Here is a 16,904-nt window from a genome sequence, read left to right on the forward strand (position 1 = left end):
TTTGAATCATGTGACATTTCATCTTTAGATAGAAAGGGTTAGCTCCTCATTCTTCGAGATAATAAATTTGTAATTTTTCTAGCAAATATAGTTAGTTTTTTTTGTTTTTGGGGTCGAGAAATATAGTTAGTTCTAACGGGTAAGATAATCTAATGAAGAAAAACATGTGAAACCAATCACTAATATCAATCGGCCTAAAAAATTGACTTACTGGGGTCATGTTGAAGATTGCCTCAGAAAATTTTGCTATTTCTAAGTGCGCGCACTTAATATGAAATTGTTGGATTTGAGCATTGACCATGTGTAAATTTTCTCGTATAGTACGAGAAAACTTTGTAACATTTTCTTACTTAGTTGCTTAACATACACACTAAAATACTCTTTTCTCAGTTATTATTGTCAATTGTAGATTACAAACACAATCATTTACACCATTGCACGGCCCTCTTTGTTTTTTGTTTTTTTGTTTTTTAACATTTGGAGGCGTAGATCTATGCAATTTATCCTTACATAAGAAAATTTTCACGAGTTCATGGGGAAATTACAGTTGTTTTCCAACTTTTTATGCTTAATATATTCTTGGCGCTTTTTTCTCCGACACTTTCGAACATAACTGAGCATCGAATCATTTTTTTTCTTCTTTTTTCCACATGAAACCACAGAGAACTTGATTTTGCTGTGTGTCAATTTGATGGAAACAGAAATGGCCAGACATTTTATGTTTTGGGTGTAATGTGATCATCCATGATTATGTCCATCATCAATTTTAGTGAGCAAGTGCCAATGGCCAGAATAGTCTTTCAGGATAGAACGAAGAAGAGCTTGTAGGATAATGACACAAATGGCTCCTGAACTTTGGCCTAATGCTCAATGTAATATCCGAATTTTTAATTTGTTCAATGTGATCCCCAAACTTAAGCATAATATTCAATATGATCCTTGAACTTTTAATTTGCTCAATGCGATCCCTAGGCTTTGGGTATTTGTTCAATTTAGTCAATGAACTATATGAAAATGTTCAATGTAGTCCTTCCATTAAATTAAGAGCAATGACAACATCGAACATTTTGGACTAAATTTAATATGTACCAAAATTTTATGGACTACGTTGAACAAAGTAAAATTTTAATGCCCACATTACACATTGAGACAAAGTTGATTGATCACATTGAATAAATTAAAAGGTCAGAGATCACATTACATATTTGACCAAAAATTCAGAGACTATTTGTGTCATTTTCCCTAGAGTTTTAAGTAATTTAATCTAAGGGACACATGATAACATTCCGGAAGTGGATTTCTGCTCCAGAAGCACTTCCGAAGCCGAAATTCCGTTTGGTAATGTAATTTCTGAAACAGAATTCTGTTTGGTAAAAAAATTTACTTCTGAAAGAAATTTCTACTTCTGAAGTGAATTTTCACTTCTGAAGTTTTTTTTTTCCCAATTTGATAAGTTAAAAAAATAGCTTCTCCAACTCGATAAGTATTTCTCGCCTCACCTTCTTTTTATTACGCCCTCACCCTCTTTTCGATCATACCCACCTCCGTCAACCTCCGCCGTCGCGGACTGTCGCCAGCCGCTACCCATCGCCGACCTCCACCGGCCGCCGCCCACGACCACCGGCCAACTATTGACCATCACCCGCCCCGCCCACCACAAATCTCCGCCGGCCACCACCAACCAATTGCCCTTGGTAACCAACCATCGCCGACCTCTGCCGGCCGCCGCCCATTGCCGACCGCAACCGACCTCCGTTGACCACCACTAACCATTGCCCATCGCCAACCTTCGCTGGCCGCAATGGCTGCCAACCGCTTATCTTGGCCGGCTGCGACCGCCGCTAACCGTCGCCAACCAACAACCACAACGGCGCCTGGCCCGTCCAGTCGTCTTCTACGATCGCAGGAGGAAAAAATAAATAATAAATTTTTATTTTAAAGAAATTTAAAATGTTCAAAAATGAAGTAAAAATTTTTTGGCCGCTAATAATAATTTTTCATAGAATATTTTGTGTTAATAATGTTTCAGAAATAGAAATTTTCAACGATTACCAAACGAATTTCTCTGATTAGAAATAACTTCTGAAGTAGAAGTAGAAAAATCAACTTCTGCTTCCGAGAAGAAGTAAAAAAATCAACTTCCGAATAGAAATTGATTTCTGAAGCAGAATTGTTACCATATGCGCCCTAATCTTTTGGACTGGTCATTTCGCATGTTCTTTCTAGGGTCTCCTGAAGCAATAGTATTATAATAGTTTCTAGCGGGCCCAATAAGGCCCACAGAAAACTCACCAACGGGCCCCTACTCATTTTCTGTCTTCGCTTTGTTCTTTCCCCTGTTCACTACTATCGACAGGAAAATACAAAGGAAGTGAATGCATTCATATATCAGGCAACTCAGATAAAAATTTAGGGTTCAAAGAACTCATGATCACCTGATGTCTATTTCCGCGCGTCGTTTTAATTTGTTGGTACCAATCCGAAGGAATGTTCGGGGATGCATATGGTGGGACGTGTAGATTGTCCGCTATCTAGCTATCGGACCATTAATTACTTGAGTGTGTGTTTGTCTCGGTAACAAGTCGAACGTTCGTGGAGGACACTTAAATGATGCACGGAAGCTTGAAGGACACATATGACTAAAGATAACTCGTATTGTCGAACTCAAGGGTGTTCACTAGTCCATGCTTTTTAACCAATACAAATGAGATAAATGAGTATAGTCTCGATGGCATGGCTAATCCAGCTACTGGAGTTAGTGTCAGTATACTCGAGCTCAACTCGATTAGCTATTCAAGCTATTCGGACTCAAGTAGAACTTGGAAAGACATCGAATCGAGCACGGCAACGAAAAATTTGAGCAAGAGTCTCAAAAAGGGCCAATTTGGAGCTTGGAACAAGAACTACAGAGAAACTTTTATGAACAGCTAGCATCCAGAACTTACAAGCACCATACTTAGAGAACAAATTCTTGCGCTCTGGCTATGCCCTCTCAACCATATCCTAGGATCATACAACATGGAAACAACAACAGCAACATAAATAAGTGACAATGACCAGCTAAAGAAGCAGCCCCTGAGGCAGAGAAATAGTAGTAAGGATAGGAGTAATCATGCCCTCCCATTCCCATTCCTGGAGTCCCAAGACCGGAAGGTGCATTGTTGGAGTACTTAAAAGGAGGCGGCGGAGCGCCCCACGAAGGGTACAGCGACGGCACCTCGGGCGGCGGCAGCTGTGTTGGCAGAGCCGGGGCGGGAGGGGTCGGCGTCAGAGGCTCCAGCGATGGCGGCGGCGGCGGCGGCGAGGAGAAATGGTAAGTCTCGGGCGGCGGATGATGGTGGTGGGCATGAGCCGGCGGCGGCGGCGAGGACAGCGTCGGAAGCGGCGGCAATGGAGGCTGATAGGAAGGCATTGAGAGCGGAGGAGGGGATGAGCAAATGACAGGGCAAGTGGCACAGTCACTGATGCAAACCATGCCAGCAGTGGGCGTGGCTGGGGGCATTTGGCCCTGCGAAGTCACTCCACCTGTGAGAAAGAGCAGTGCAGTAAAGATTCCAACTTTGAGCGCCATTGGAGACCCGAATGAGCCCAACCTGAGACGAGCCCAACTCATCTTCTTGATGATGATGTTTCAGCTGGCATAAGCTTGAGAAGAAGCTGCAAGATACCCCTTTTGCTCTCCCACCTATTGGGTGTGCGTTTCTCTGTAAAGCTGGATTCTTCACTCTCTCTCTCTCTCTCTCTCTCTCTCTCTCTCTCTCTTTGGTGTAGAAAGAGGAGGCAAATGGAGTCTCTGGTGCATTACTTACTGCAAAATTTTATTTGTTTGGTTTTAGATCAACCACTAAGAGAAGATTCAAAAAAGTCGAATTCAGATGCTTCCTTTTTGTGGGGTGCTGTGGCTTTCTTTTCTTAGTTTAATTAAGACAATGTGGGGGCATTACTCCCAAGAACTTTCCCTCCAAATGTCTTGAAAACTGCACTCTTAGGAGCGAGACAGTATTGTGAAAAGTGCCTCGACCATTGCACCGGAGAGGGAGGACTTGCTGTGCCCTCTTTGAAATCTATGGCTGTGCTTGTACAGATTTTAGCCTTTATGCCTGTAGCTGTGAGTCGTGACATGGGGACAAATTTCAACTCAGTACCACGTGCATAGCTTTCACTGATTTGAGGATAGAAATGTTGGTCCAAAGTTATTTTGATGGAGTGGATCGAATCATCGTGGTTAGATCTTGTGGGACCGTAATCACGCATGATCTATGTCAATTGGTCCAGACAATGTGCGCTCTCTCTCTCTTTGAAGCTTCTCGCCAGTCAATTATTGATCCCTCTATGAAAGGGTTATCTCATCATTTTGATATGAAACGCTAAAAATTACAGGACAAGAATGATGTCTGTTGGATAACCAGAGAGAGAATCACCATTGTTGGACCATCAAGAAATGAATCATTGCTAGGACCCAGAAAAAAGGGGGGGCATTATTACATGAAAGGACAGAATTTAGAGACCCTAGAGATAAAAAGTGTCTATTCTTTCAATTCTCCTTTTATCCCCATGGAGTGGAATCCTAGGTGAAAGTTGCTTGACAGATGCTGTTGCTTTTTAGCTTTTGACTCACACATATCACAACCCATTCACCTCTCTTTGTGCATCAAGTCCTAGCCACACAGATCACACCTTTTGCTTTTATCCTTCTTTGTTCTCATGCTTCTCTTTGGAAGGTTGGCCTCCAACTTTCCACTTCCATTCCTGATTCCAGGGGAAATCTTGTTTGTCTTCAGTTCAATCAGAAGTTGGCATCATCACATTGCATAAAGTAATGTTTTTTATTCGAAAATCTCCATAAATATGGTCTAAAAACCATGTAAATTAGCCTGAGCAACCTGATTATTAGAATGATTACGACCAAAATTAAAAAAAGATCACGAGGAGACATGGCGAGGCCAAGAGATTCGGATGAAATGCTGTTTCGATTTGCTGTCACAAGGAAAAACTAGAAAGGCGAATTCATTCCAAGAGCAAACAGAAAAGTTGCCTTCAGTCAGTGCAGGCAGCACAAATTTTTTTTTATTCCAAGTGGTAGTAATTGTCTGCCCAAAAAAGCTTAACTATAAACTTTCCACACTGTTCTCTACTATCAACAAGCGCCCGAAGAGAATGATCTTCACAGTTTAAATCTGATGGGGGTAATAGCAGGGCCAGATCTTTGCGATACCGTGTAGCTTTTTGTGGGACAAGTCCTCCAATTATGAGTTCTTCCAAGGTCGGTCGATGTCATCCTTGAGCGTATATGCATCCGTTCAACCATCATTTCCATCATTCGGAGTCTCGTATGATGCGCCCTAGCACGATATCAACACACAAGACAAAGTCGAAACTTATTTGAAACGCTGTTTGTTCTAGTATAAATGCAACATCATGAGGAAGACGTCATGGTCAAGAACAGCTTCTCCCTTTTACTCTCCTTATTTAAAGTCTGAAGGAGTGTAATGGATGTAATTCTTCAGTTAAGTGGATGCCACTCTGTTAATGCATAGTTTCACAGCTATTTCTCAATGGCTGTATGCATGCACATTCATCATTCAACTCGCCTTAAATGCAAATCCATCTCAGTAGTTCTTGATTAGTTCTCAGTTCATGCTTCCGTCCATCCAAGCAATGAGAATCATATGTGATGTAGGATGCATCCATTTAACTTGTTGAAAGCTAAAACTCAACCAAGTTCAGTGTCTAGTCATACCTGTCGAGGACTTAAAGCAGGAGAACTTGGTCCATGGCTTACAGCGGGAGAACTAGGTCCGCTGCTTGCAACGGTAGAATTCGGTCCATGGCTGTGAATATTACCACTGCTGCTCTCTAAGTTGCTTCCAAAATCTCTTAGCCGGTTAAGCTCCGGCAATACAACTGTTCCGAGATCAGGTCTATCCTTCTTTCGCAGCTCCGCGCACATTAGAGCCAATTTAGCAAATGCTAAAGCCTCTTCCACTGGCCAATCCAGCACTGCTGGATCAAGCATCTCTTCTAACATTCCCTTCTCGATGGCAGTTCTAACATGGTGGGACAGCCCCATCGCGGGTCGAGCTGTGATTATTTGAAGCAACATTATCCCGAAGGAGTACACGTCTGATCTGGTGGTTAATTTGCCCGTCTGTTGATACTCCGGATCTATATAACAGAACGTTCCTGCAGCCGAAGTCATGTGATATTGCGTGACGCTATCTGCTACGGTAGGGGGGACCAACCTCGCTAGGCCGACATCACTAATCTTGCTCTTGTAGTTACGGTCTAAGAGGATGTTGGCCGGCTTGAGGTCCCTATGAACGAGGGGCTCAGGCTTGGATTGGTGGAGAAACAAAAGAGCCGTTGCGATCTCGGCTGCTATATTGAACCGCTTCTGCCACGAAATTGGAGGGGTTTTGCCTTTTCGAAATAGGCGGTCTTCTAGACTGCCGAAATCCATATATTCGTACACCAAGCATCCATACTCGGGGCAAGCTCCTAGAAGGAGGACCATGTTTGGATGTCTCATGCAGCTCAGAACCTCGACCTACATTTTTGGCATAAGCAATTAGCATTATGATGCCTGCAGAGATGCATTCATTCAAGCCTGAAGATCTTCAGTATGCGTTGAGATGAATCAAAGCCAGTAATTCTCATTCCTCAGGCCTACTGATGAACAAATCCTATGAAAACTATGCTTTTTACCTCTTGATGGAATTGCTTTTTCCCTTGAACAGCATCCGGTCGCAGTACCTTGATTGCTACAGGCGTATGGTCAAGCTTTCCCTTGTATACCGGCCCATATCCGCCTTCACCGATCTTATTTGTCTTTGCGAATTTGTCAGTTGCTTCCTCGATTTCTTCTATGGTGTATTTCCTGTATCGGGTATCATTCTGGTGCAAGGCACTCAGTGCTCGAACCTTTTCTTTTGACTCTAGCTTGGCTTTCATCTCAGCATGTCGCCTTCTCTGTCCCTCCATTTCAGCCAGCCTTTGCGCCTTCTCTGCTGCTTCAATGGCAGCTTTGCACTTAGCCTTTTCCATCTCGGCAACAGCGAGAGCGGCCTCTTCTGCAAGCCTGGCTTCCTCGAACCTACGAGCTTCTTCAATCTTCAACATATGAAGCTCTTCAGCCTACAAAAAAAAAACAATACAACTCCCCATGATCCTATCTGTGATATTCCATACCTTTTTCAATAGCTTCAAAAAGGCGCACCTCCGAAATGTTGAAGGTCGAAGACATAATGTTACCTGCTTTTTGGCGGAGATGGCCTCTTTGCAAGCATTGCTGTACATATCCATGGTTTGCTTAAGTTCAAGCTTGAGTCTGTTCATTTCGGCCTCTAGTTCTCGCTGCAAAGAGCCGCCGATTACGCTCAGATAGTGAAAATTGGATTGAACATTTCGAAAATATGATTGCGGCATAGATACCAATGCGGTAACTCAAATCCTCTAGAGGGTTGTACTTACAGAAGATTGACTGATTGAAGAAGATGACAGCGGATCCGACTCCACCATGCTGAAATCAAACCTCTGGCCCCCCAAATCCATCGATCCAAAAGATAGAGACCCCGAGATATCACTCTCGTCGGACAGAGAATTTCGCTGTGGCGGAGAACTGAACCCACGGAGGTCGAGATTGTCCACCGACAGGTTCACAGCAGAAACCCGGTTCTTATCCATTATATCCGATCCCATACTTCTTCTTCTTCCCCTGCCATTGCCTCTGATTTATCGAACAACATTAGGACAAACGAAACTCAGCACTTTTGACATGTAAGAAACGCCGTTTGTGACGCTCCTAACGAGTCTCCTATTTTCAATACCGTCAAGCATCGCTCGATTTGAAATCCATAAGTAGTCTTAGTCTCATGAAACAATCTCATGCATCTGCATAATCTCATGTTCCATCGACATGCGACAACTCATTGAGTGCGATTTGCATATCTAATAATGCATGAGGAGGTACATTTTTTAAAGAGCAGGAGCTGAATTCAGTATCCACTACCTGACTGAGTCCTGGAGCTTCGTCTGTTCTGGTGAACAAATAGGAGAGACGCAGCGAGAATTTGGCTGTCTAGGGGGAGTCGCGGTGTTCACCACAGGCCGCCGCGCTTGCCGGACCGACACTACCTTCCCTTTTGAAATCACGTAAACGCTACAAAAGTCGGGTGCAGACTTCGAAACGGAGGTCGCCACATCGGTGTACTTCAACTTCCTAAGGGCAAGGAAAAGAGAACTAACTTGATTTCTTCGTCGCCGTTTGATAGGGGAAGAGAGAGAGCGGGAGAGAGCGAGAGAGAGAGAGAGAGAGAGACCGACCTGGCGAGAGTGTTCCGACTCGCTGCACCCATGACGATGCTGGTGATGCAGTTGTTTGCGATATATTCCAGAAGGCCTTTGGCAACATCATTCTCCTCAACGACCATCTCCTTTATTTGAACCTAAAGCAAGTTTTTACCTTAGAGATCGAATCTGATTTGTTCGCATTCATTGACCGCCATCCATTTCCCGATAATGATCTTCCATTAACCCCGTTTTGCCATTTCTCGTCGATCGAATTTATGTAAGAGCGATAAAAATGTTCTAAACCAAAATGCCGCCTCATCTAAAAGCTTAAACTTAGAAATTAAGGCCTTATGATTCAGGAAACATCAGCTTCAACTGTCTGCAAAACCGAAATCCGAACCAGACAAGTGAAATGTTTGATATGTTTGTGAAGACGAGGAACTGGCATACCCCTTTGCGAGCGCAGTATCCACGGTAAACAACGAAAAGATCTCGCGAATCTCCATCCGCCGGGTCTCCCACAACATCAGTGCCGGAAGCGACTGCGAACGAAAAACCAAACGAGGAATCCAATTTTATTCGCAATCCTCATTTTCGCCTTGCGAATCGAAGGACTGAACTCGAGAAACCAAAGAGAGAGATCGAGGGTACCTACTGTGTTGCGGATTCTTGTTCTTGACATGGATCAGGGTCATAACTGAGCCGTTGGCCCCTAGATGGTCGATGGCCCACCGCACGGCATGCGGGCTGTTCTTGTCCTTGTCGATGGCCACGGCCACGGAAGCGGTGCCCGCGCCGGTGGCATTGTGGTCGGATGACAGCTGGGACGAGGCCATCTCGCCGACCGTCAAGCTTGGGACAGGGCTGGGGCTGCGGCTGCGGCTGCGACAGCTGCTGTCACTGTTCGTGTCTCCTCGGCGGGTGCTCCCGGGGTTGCCGCCGATGCCGCCGTGGCCCCCGAGTTGGTTTGGGAAAAGAGGCTGATAAATGAGGTGAAAGCTCATTGCTCCTGAGGTTCGAGGGTCTTTTGTGTTTCTTTCCTTAGCGGGACGCGGGCGATATTTTAACGAACTTTTACCTAATTTGCCCAAATTTGCGCGCCAAGCTTTAAACCTATTTTAGGCAATTTTGACCTGGTCGTCGCTTTCTGGTTAAATCATTGTGGTTAGGAAGATAATGGTATTGGGTAAATTGACACGTCACCTCTTGTCCGGACCAGTTGGATGGACAGGACAATGGCTAATCGCTAATTTTCTGTTTGCATGATTGTTTTTTCATAAAGTACCCCAGAAACGTATTAATTTTTATGAATGTTCGAGCTTATCACATAAGCCCCGCCTATTCCGCGAAAAAATAAATATTTCAAAAAATATTTTTGTAAAAATGATCGCATGTATCATCTCATGAAAATAAATAAACGAAGAGTATTTTTTTTCATTATTTATGTAGATATTAAGGCATAAATTATTATTGATATGTAAATATTTTTCATTTATTAATTATTTCGAATAATATAAGCGGTCATTTTTTTTTTTAAAAAAATTCAAATTATTCATTTTTCGGAAACAAAAAGAGTCGTACGGATGATTGCCCGCACCGCCTGTAAAATTGAATGAATGAAAAATAATTTTTTCACCTGTTAAAATATTTAGATATAAATTATTATCGATAATGCAAACATTTTAAGCGATATAATGAATTTTTTAAAGGAAAATCTTTGCCGAATCATTTATTTTTGACAAAATAAATAAAGCCATAAATTCACTCTGCCTAATATTGAACGTTGCCCACAATTTGGGTGGCGTTTAATCCAAATCAAATGATGCGATGATTAACTAATGTTGTTAATTTCACCTCATTAATTGGTCCGATCGGTGCTGACGTGGCCTCAAAAGATTATATGATTTAGGGGCTTAATTGACAAAAAAAGAAATTTTCAAGGGCAACATTTTGGGGACCGGCGGCTGACGGCGTCGTTTGTGTGCTCTTCTTCCGCAACCGAGCTCCAGAAAACCCTGGAAATCCCGGTCGCGGGGGATTCTCCGAATCGGAGATTCGTCTTCGTCGAGATCACTACGCAGAGTTCCTGTAGAATTGGATTAGAAGATGTCGACCGTGTACGTGGTGGAGCCGCCGACGAAGGGGAAGGTGGTGCTGAGCACGACGCACGGCCCACTCGACATCGAGCTCTGGCCGAAAGAGGCGCCCAAGGCCGTGAGGAACTTCGTTCAGCTCTGCCTCGAAGGCTACTACGACAACACCATCTTTCACCGCATCATCAAGGACTTCCTCGTTCAAGGTGGCGATCCTACTGGCTCCGGCACAGGTCTGTCCTCTCACTCCCTCTCTCTGTTGAAATAAAATTGCAGGGATTTTGAGCAAAACCAATTGGTTCAGTCTGTTAGCGTAGAGGGCTTTGTTGGCAGTTATTGTTGCTGGTGATGGCTGATGTGTTATTGCATTAGTTCATGTGACACTAGAGATTGGATGAAGTCTGAAGATTGAGGAACACCTCAGGCAACACCACATTGCTGATTGTTTAATTCGGTTGAGAGCTGTTTTCAGATGTGAAGTTCATTTGCTTGTTCCTGTAGTGGAAATCGCTGGAAAAGTATCTCTGTTCTAGGGATTAGCAGTGTCAAATCGGATTGCTTTGACGGCCAGTCTTTTATTTCCCTGAAGCAATTGGCTTTATGATAAATGTAGTGGATTTTGGACCTATATACCCTGCTTGTTTAGGGTTTGTGGCAATGAGTGAACTGGATCTTGTAGGTTGGAACTCATGCTGTATTTGTTGGATGAGAAGTTTGTTGTCATGGATTTTCCACTGACGCCAGTGAGTGTGGTGATTTCAGGTGGTGAAAGTATTTATGGGGATGCATTTTCTGATGAGTTTCATTCACGTTTGAGGTTCAAGCACAGAGGTTTAGTGGCTTGTGCCAATGCGGGATCACCACACTCCAATGGGAGTCAGTTTTTTATCACATTGGATCGATGTGACTGGCTTGACCGAAAGAATACCATTTTTGGAAAGGTAAACATGAGATGAGTCACGAGCGACATGCAGCTTGCGAGTTGTTTGATAAATTTCTTCTTTTCAGGTAACTGGCGATTCAATATACAATCTTAGTAGACTAACTGAGCTCGAAACTGACAAGAGTGATCGCCCGTTGGATCCACCCCCCAAAATAATCTCAGTGGAGGTAAGCTCTTGTCATGCTTCTAGGAGTCTTTGAAGAATCGTAACTAGAGGCATAGCATGATGTTGCTCCTAAGTGGTCTATTCCAGATCCAGATTTCTATGATGGTTTGCTCACTGCTTGTTTTATCACCTGCTTATGTTAGTTCTGCCCGCTTCTCAGTGACCTGAATCGCCTTTTTTTTTTTGGGTATAACAATTCACTACTCCAGGTACTCTGGAACCCTTTTGAAGATATTGTTCCTAGAGCACCAGTGAGGTCTTTGGTTCCAACTGTACCTGATGTTCAAGATAAAGAACCAAAGAAAAAGGCTGTAAAGTAAGATATTATTCACTTTTGTCATATGACTTAAGCAGGGATATCCATTACTTCCCCCACAGCTATTTGAGAATATAATTGTCTTAATGGTTCTTTGTAGAAAGCTGAACTTGCTTTCCTTTGGAGAGGAAGCTGAAGAGGAGGAGAAGGAACTGGTTGTTATTAAACAGAAGATTAAGAGCAGTCACGACGTGCTTGATGATCCTCGCTTGCTGAAAGAACATATACCAAGTAAACAATTGGTAATTAGATAGTCGTTTTATGGTATAATAGCTGGAGATATAGAGATTAGCTTTTCTTTTTCTTTAGACAACCTTGGTCCTTCATTCTGAGTGGGGAGTTGCATTCCAAGAAAATAAACGCATTGTTATATTTCCACATCAAAGTGAAAACAGTGTTTTGTCCTATGCTGGTGCAATATTTTCTATCTGTTATACTTGTTTTTCCTTAAATTATTTACACTTGGTGATGCCAATTGTGAATTGCAGGATTCATCTGACGGAAAAACCTCAAGGGATGCCCAATCCGTTAGAGAAGCTTTAAGTTCAAAGAAACAAGAGCTGCGGAAAGAGTCCGGAGCTGAATTTTCAAATTCATTCAGGGAAATTGCCGATGATGAAGAAGATGATGATGATGATGATGATGCAAGCTTTGATGCAAGAATGCGTAGGCAAATACTTCAGAAAAGAAAGGAGCTGGGTGATCTCCCTCCAAAGCCAAAGTTGCCTGATGGTATTGAATTAGCATCCGATAGTGTAGTTTCATTTATTAAGCTACTGTTGCACCGACATGAAGACTTTTTCTTTTTTCTGTTGCTCCTGTGAACGTCTACAAAAGAAAACATAGTGACTCAGATAGATTGCTCTTTCTATGTTTATGGCATCAGACTTTGAACTGAAAACCATGAGTAGAGAATGAATCAATGGCTATAACCAAACCAGTGTAGTAGTGTTATTGGTGTGAAGTACAAAATGTAGACAATGTTGCTGGTGTGAAGCAAAATCTAGACATTTTGGATAGATGAGTCTTACTTCAGCCGCATATTTCTTCCGGGAAATGATTCAAGGAAAAAGTGAGAGTCAATTTTCCTTTCTCATCATAACATTTAATATGAGAAAGATCAAAATCAGTAGTTGTATCAAGGATATCTTAGGAGAGGCATAAGGGGATAAAAACTAATGTTCAGAATCATGAGATTTCACAAATGAGTTTGTTTTCTGGATACTCTTGAAATGTCCGGAAACAATTGCATGGTGCAGCTCTGCTTAAAATACCTTTTCTCCCACTTCACACCTCGGAACGCACTGTTTTCATGGAGAGCGAGATCATACATATCTGATAATTGTTATACTGGTCCTTTGACACCGGTTTACTATTTTCTTACTTGTCACATTTTGCTTGGAGCTTTACACTCACTTTGAAATGACTCTTGAGAGAAGCTTAATCGTTGGCTGACATAAAAAATAAGAACCGCTTCTTATTACTGAAAGTTACCTGGTGACATTGATAGGACAAGATAATTGAAAATTCGCATAGGTGTTCCTTCGGTTCATCTTCATATCCAACTTAATTGCGCTATATTGTACGAAATGCAGGGAAGTCTGCCAGAAAGGAGCGGGAGTCATCTATTTCAAGGTAAAGAGAGAGGACCTAATTCCTAAATTAACGAGATCGTAGATGTTTATCCACTGTAATTCACATTGTCTATCCTACTTAACCACCTTGCTCTGCCAGTGAGCAGTGATTTTGTCATACTTCCCTCTTTGTACAAACTTTACTATATCTTAAGAGAGAAGCTGTTGTATGATCAAGTATTCACCATACTCTCCTTATAATAACAACATGTGATTGCAAAGTGCTACTTTAGATATAAGTACTAAGAACCTTAGCTGACTAGGGTTTTGTTGTTTCTGAAACACAGTGATGTAGATCCTGTTATTTACTATCTGTATTCCTCCTTGAGGAGAAGATGCTCATGATAGGAGATTTACCTCAACTTTAGTGCATTAGGTTTATTAGAAGACAGTTGTGGGTTAGTGTTTCGACTTTAGACTAAAAATGTCACTGTGCTTAAGATGCTTTGGGGCTAATGGCATTTGGGGCTTAATATAACTGATTCTCTCACCTGTTGCTAGTCAATACAAATTGCTTCTATTCCTGATTTTTGTGTTTGATTCTATTTACAGGCTGGTTTTGGGCCTAGACATCCTTATAATTTAGAATGCAGTGACCTTAATGCTATTTATCATTTTACATCTTCACTGTCTATTGACCGAAGGATGCATCTACTGCCTTAACAAGTTGTGGGGTTAAAGTCATTCGTGTTTAATCCTTCTCAGTGTTGATATGTGGAAGCTTCTAGCTTGTATTTTATTTTTCAGATAATCATAACTATATCTTCTTGACGCAAATCATGGATCAAAATTGAGTTATTAAAATCTGATCCTTAAAGCAAGTTTCTCGTCCGGGAACTCAGTTTTAACCATTCATAGAGGAATTTTTAGAACTATAAATCAGAATTGGTGTTGGCCTGCCTTGTAATTGAAGTCTAGCAAATTATATTCTGATTCATGATTTGTGAGAAATTGTTGCATCAAGCCGTAATTCAACACCTGATGGTGTATGTATTTTTATATAACCAGGGACAAAGATGACGATGATGATCAACCAAGGTTGGAAAAGCTCTCCTTGAAGAGAAAAGGAATAGGATCTGAAGCCAGAGCTGAGCGAATGGCTAATGCTGATGCAGATTTACAGCTGTTGAATGATGCTGAACGAGGTAGACATTTGCAAAAACAGAAAAAGCGCCGGCTTCAAGGACGTGAAGATGAGGTATTTAATAAGCTGTAATTTTCACAATGTTATCATTCCAGGAAATTTGCAGTTAGTAGCAGAGAATTGGTTTTCAACGAGCAAAAGATCTATAGCCAATGATCACGCCAGAAGTCACAATTTATTGACTCTTTTTGCATTTTTTGCTAAATGACTTAAGTTCTTATTTGTGGGCTTCTAACTTATTTTCACCTGCTGAGTTCATCCAACGCTTGTATTCGTGTTTTGACAGCGTATGACTTTGAACAAAGATTAGTTTGCATCAGATTTATTCTTTGTCTCATTACTTTATATTCCTGTTTCTGCAGTGGATGTTGTTGTTAATAGAGTTTTTTATTCACTGTTAAGGTACTAGCTAAGCTTGAAACGTTCAAGGCGTCAGTACTCGGAAGACCTTTGGTGTCAAGTGCCAAGGTTGGAGATGGTGATGATGATTTATCTGACTGGAAATCAGTTAAGTTGAAATTTGCTCCTGAGCCTGGCAAGGTGAGTTTCATTTTTTTCGATGTTTATGGCTGTATGTTGAGTTCTGTCAAAAATTTCAACAGCTTTTGAAGGTTCAAGAAAGAATTGTTCCAATGGATATCCGGTATATACTAGTGTATTTAACGGTAAATTTTAGTTGAAACTACACTGTCATTCGCAAAAGAAGTTAAGTGCAAAACTGGTTTGGTTAGTAATGACGGGTTGGGCCTTTGAATTGTACGTGGAATTGAGCAGGCTTCTGTTGTGCATAGATGGAATTTGTGCAACTGAGAGATATTATTGCAAATGGCAGTTTAAAACTTAAATGCTTCGTGGTGTTGAACATTCGAATGCCCGTTAAAATAGTTTCGCTAATGCATCTGCAGGACCGAATGTCTCGTAATGAAGATCCAAGTGATTATGTCGTGGTGGACCCTCTCTTGGAGAAGGGAAAAGAGAAGTTCAACAGGATGCAGGCCAAAGAAAAACGAAGAGAACGGGAATGGGCGGGCAAATCTCTCACTTGATCCCCATTTGTACCCCTTGGACAAACTAAACCAGCGATTGTTGAAGTGCATGTTAGAGGTGGTAACTCTCTTCATTGAAGAGATTGATCTATTGACATCCCAATCTGTATCATTAGGACACAAATCAACATGTACATAATTTCTCCTTCGAGAGAGGCGGATGATCTAGTCGAACTATTCTTGAAGTGGTACTATTCTCGCTGAGAGTTTTGGTTCTTATTATTATTATTATTTTGGGTCTCTCTCGAGATTATCATTTGTTGGTCTTATTTGAACTGAAGCACTTCTGGAAGAAGGGCACGGCCGGAAGACCAGGAGAACAAGGTGGTCCAAGTCTGTCCACTAACAAAGAGCATGAGGAAGGCGTCGGATTCAGACCAATCCCCACCATGATGCTTCGATTTCTTTCTATACTTTTGACGTTTGGGGCCGACAGCAGACCTGTTCAAGACTTTTCGAAGCCACCCATGAATTGAGCCTGTTTGGAATTTGGTGCATTCTTGAAGGAGCGTCACATGGTCTTTGTTGGCGGTGTCGGGTCCATTGGAGTTTGGATCGTTCCCGTATTAGCTCATGGGAATTGGAATTTTGACCCTCCTTGTTCCTGCATCACAACTGTTTTCTATGAATGAACAGAGAATTATTTCGACCATAAAAACAGAGAATTATTATATTCTGGTTTTTTATTTTAATTTTTGGGAGGTCTTGAGGGTTGGAAATTTTGGCTTTTTTTTTATTTTATTTTTTGGGCTTGTTAGAAAGGTGAACAAAGGAGTAAGCTTCGGTCCGAATTGGAGTGTTTGACCCAAGGCCTCTGGAAGCTGAGGCTTAGATTCCAAGAAAAAGAACTTTTTTTTTGGGTTCAACCGAGACCTATACTCCTCCTAATTGAATATTATCATCACATCTTTGTTCAATTCATGACAAATTCGCATCTAACTCTTCCCCGAACACCGAAATTTCGTATGTCACAGCAAAACGTTAACGGGCCGGGGGGCGACAACCTCTACCGGCCACCCCACCTCCAGTTCGTGTCCAAATAGCATACGTGCCTCGTTTCGTGTGATTTCGAAAGATTTGTTTTTTGGCCTTTCGTCTGCATAAGGCGCGACGATCTTGTCCACCCACGCCTTCCCGTGTGCCCGGTGGGATTTCATTAGGTAAATTACACACGGGTTGGGGCCCCGAGAGAGCAACGGGACAGCACATGTGTTACACATTAACGAAACAACGACCAGAGAGGCAAGGAATGATTTAAGCTTTTTGACTCACA

The 16,904-nt window shown here is 42.1% G+C and overlaps 3 protein-coding genes across 5 annotated transcripts; 1 reads left to right on the forward strand and 2 right to left on the reverse strand.

Annotated features, from left to right (window-relative positions):
• Positions 1-2,888: 2,888 nt before the first annotated feature.
• On the reverse strand, positions 2,889-3,989 carry LOC115741032 (leucine-rich repeat extensin-like protein 5). Its single transcript, XM_030674728.2, has 2 exons — positions 3,706-3,989; positions 2,889-3,675 (listed from the first exon to the last, which is right to left on the reverse strand). Exon 2 carries the CDS (start codon positions 3,611-3,613, stop codon positions 2,993-2,995), a length of 621 nt encoding a protein of 206 aa, XP_030530588.1. The 5' UTR covers positions 3,614-3,675; positions 3,706-3,989; the 3' UTR covers positions 2,889-2,992.
• A 495-nt stretch (positions 3,990-4,484) lies between these two features.
• LOC115741145 (U-box domain-containing protein 35-like) lies at positions 4,485-9,209 on the reverse strand. Of its 3 annotated transcripts, none has more exons than XM_030674893.2 (9): positions 8,945-9,209; positions 8,740-8,831; positions 8,323-8,444; positions 8,009-8,218; positions 7,471-7,726; positions 7,252-7,353; positions 6,706-7,134; positions 5,741-6,547; positions 4,485-5,342 (listed from the first exon to the last, which is right to left on the reverse strand). In XM_030674893.2, exons 1-9 carry the CDS (start codon positions 9,123-9,125, stop codon positions 5,301-5,303), a joined length of 2,241 nt encoding a protein of 746 aa, XP_030530753.1. In that variant the 5' UTR covers positions 9,126-9,209; the 3' UTR covers positions 4,485-5,300. The 3 variants fall into 3 exon arrangements, with proteins under 3 accessions (XP_030530753.1, XP_048134205.1, XP_048134206.1); XM_048278248.1 differs by having other exon boundaries at positions 8,941-9,114; XM_048278249.1 differs by lacking the exon at positions 8,009-8,218.
• Positions 9,210-10,224: 1,015 nt separating this feature from the next.
• Positions 10,225-15,857, forward strand: LOC115740946 (peptidyl-prolyl cis-trans isomerase CYP57). Its single transcript, XM_030674597.2, has 10 exons — positions 10,225-10,615; positions 11,145-11,323; positions 11,391-11,492; positions 11,701-11,807; positions 11,908-12,049; positions 12,296-12,539; positions 13,403-13,442; positions 14,450-14,639; positions 14,988-15,125; positions 15,491-15,857. The coding sequence occupies exons 1-10, from the start codon at positions 10,396-10,398 to the stop codon at positions 15,629-15,631; spliced, it is 1,503 nt and encodes a 500-aa protein (XP_030530457.1). The 5' UTR covers positions 10,225-10,395; the 3' UTR covers positions 15,632-15,857.
• Positions 15,858-16,904: the final 1,047 nt, after the last annotated feature.

This window comes from Rhodamnia argentea, chromosome 4, assembly GCF_020921035.1.
Source record: "Rhodamnia argentea isolate NSW1041297 chromosome 4, ASM2092103v1, whole genome shotgun sequence".
NCBI lineage: Eukaryota > Viridiplantae > Streptophyta > Magnoliopsida > Myrtales > Myrtaceae > Rhodamnia > Rhodamnia argentea.

Bases quoted from the DNA above. Each gene is read 5' to 3' on its own strand.
- LOC115741032 (XM_030674728.2), bottom strand. From the start codon at position 3,613: ATGAGTTGGGCTCGTCTCAGGTTGGGCTCATTCGGGTCTCCAATGGCG.
- LOC115741145 (XM_030674893.2), bottom strand. From the start codon at position 9,125: ATGGCCTCGTCCCAGCTGTCATCCGACCACAATGCCACCGGCGCGGGC. The intron at 8,445-8,739 runs GTATGCCAGTTC...AACTTGCTTTAG, and splicing joins GATACTGCGCTCGCAAAGGG to GTTCAAATAAAGGAGATGGT. The intron at 5,343-5,740 runs GTATGACTAGAC...ATATCGTGCTAG, and splicing joins CTGCTTTAAGTCCTCGACAG to GGCGCATCATACGAGACTCC.
- LOC115740946 (XM_030674597.2), top strand. From the start codon at position 10,396: ATGTCGACCGTGTACGTGGTGGAGCCGCCGACGAAGGGGAAGGTGGTG. The intron at 11,808-11,907 runs GTAAGATATTAT...GGTTCTTTGTAG, and splicing joins CCAAAGAAAAAGGCTGTAAA to AAAGCTGAACTTGCTTTCCT. The intron at 12,540-13,402 runs GTATTGAATTAG...TACGAAATGCAG, and splicing joins AAAGCCAAAGTTGCCTGATG to GGAAGTCTGCCAGAAAGGAG.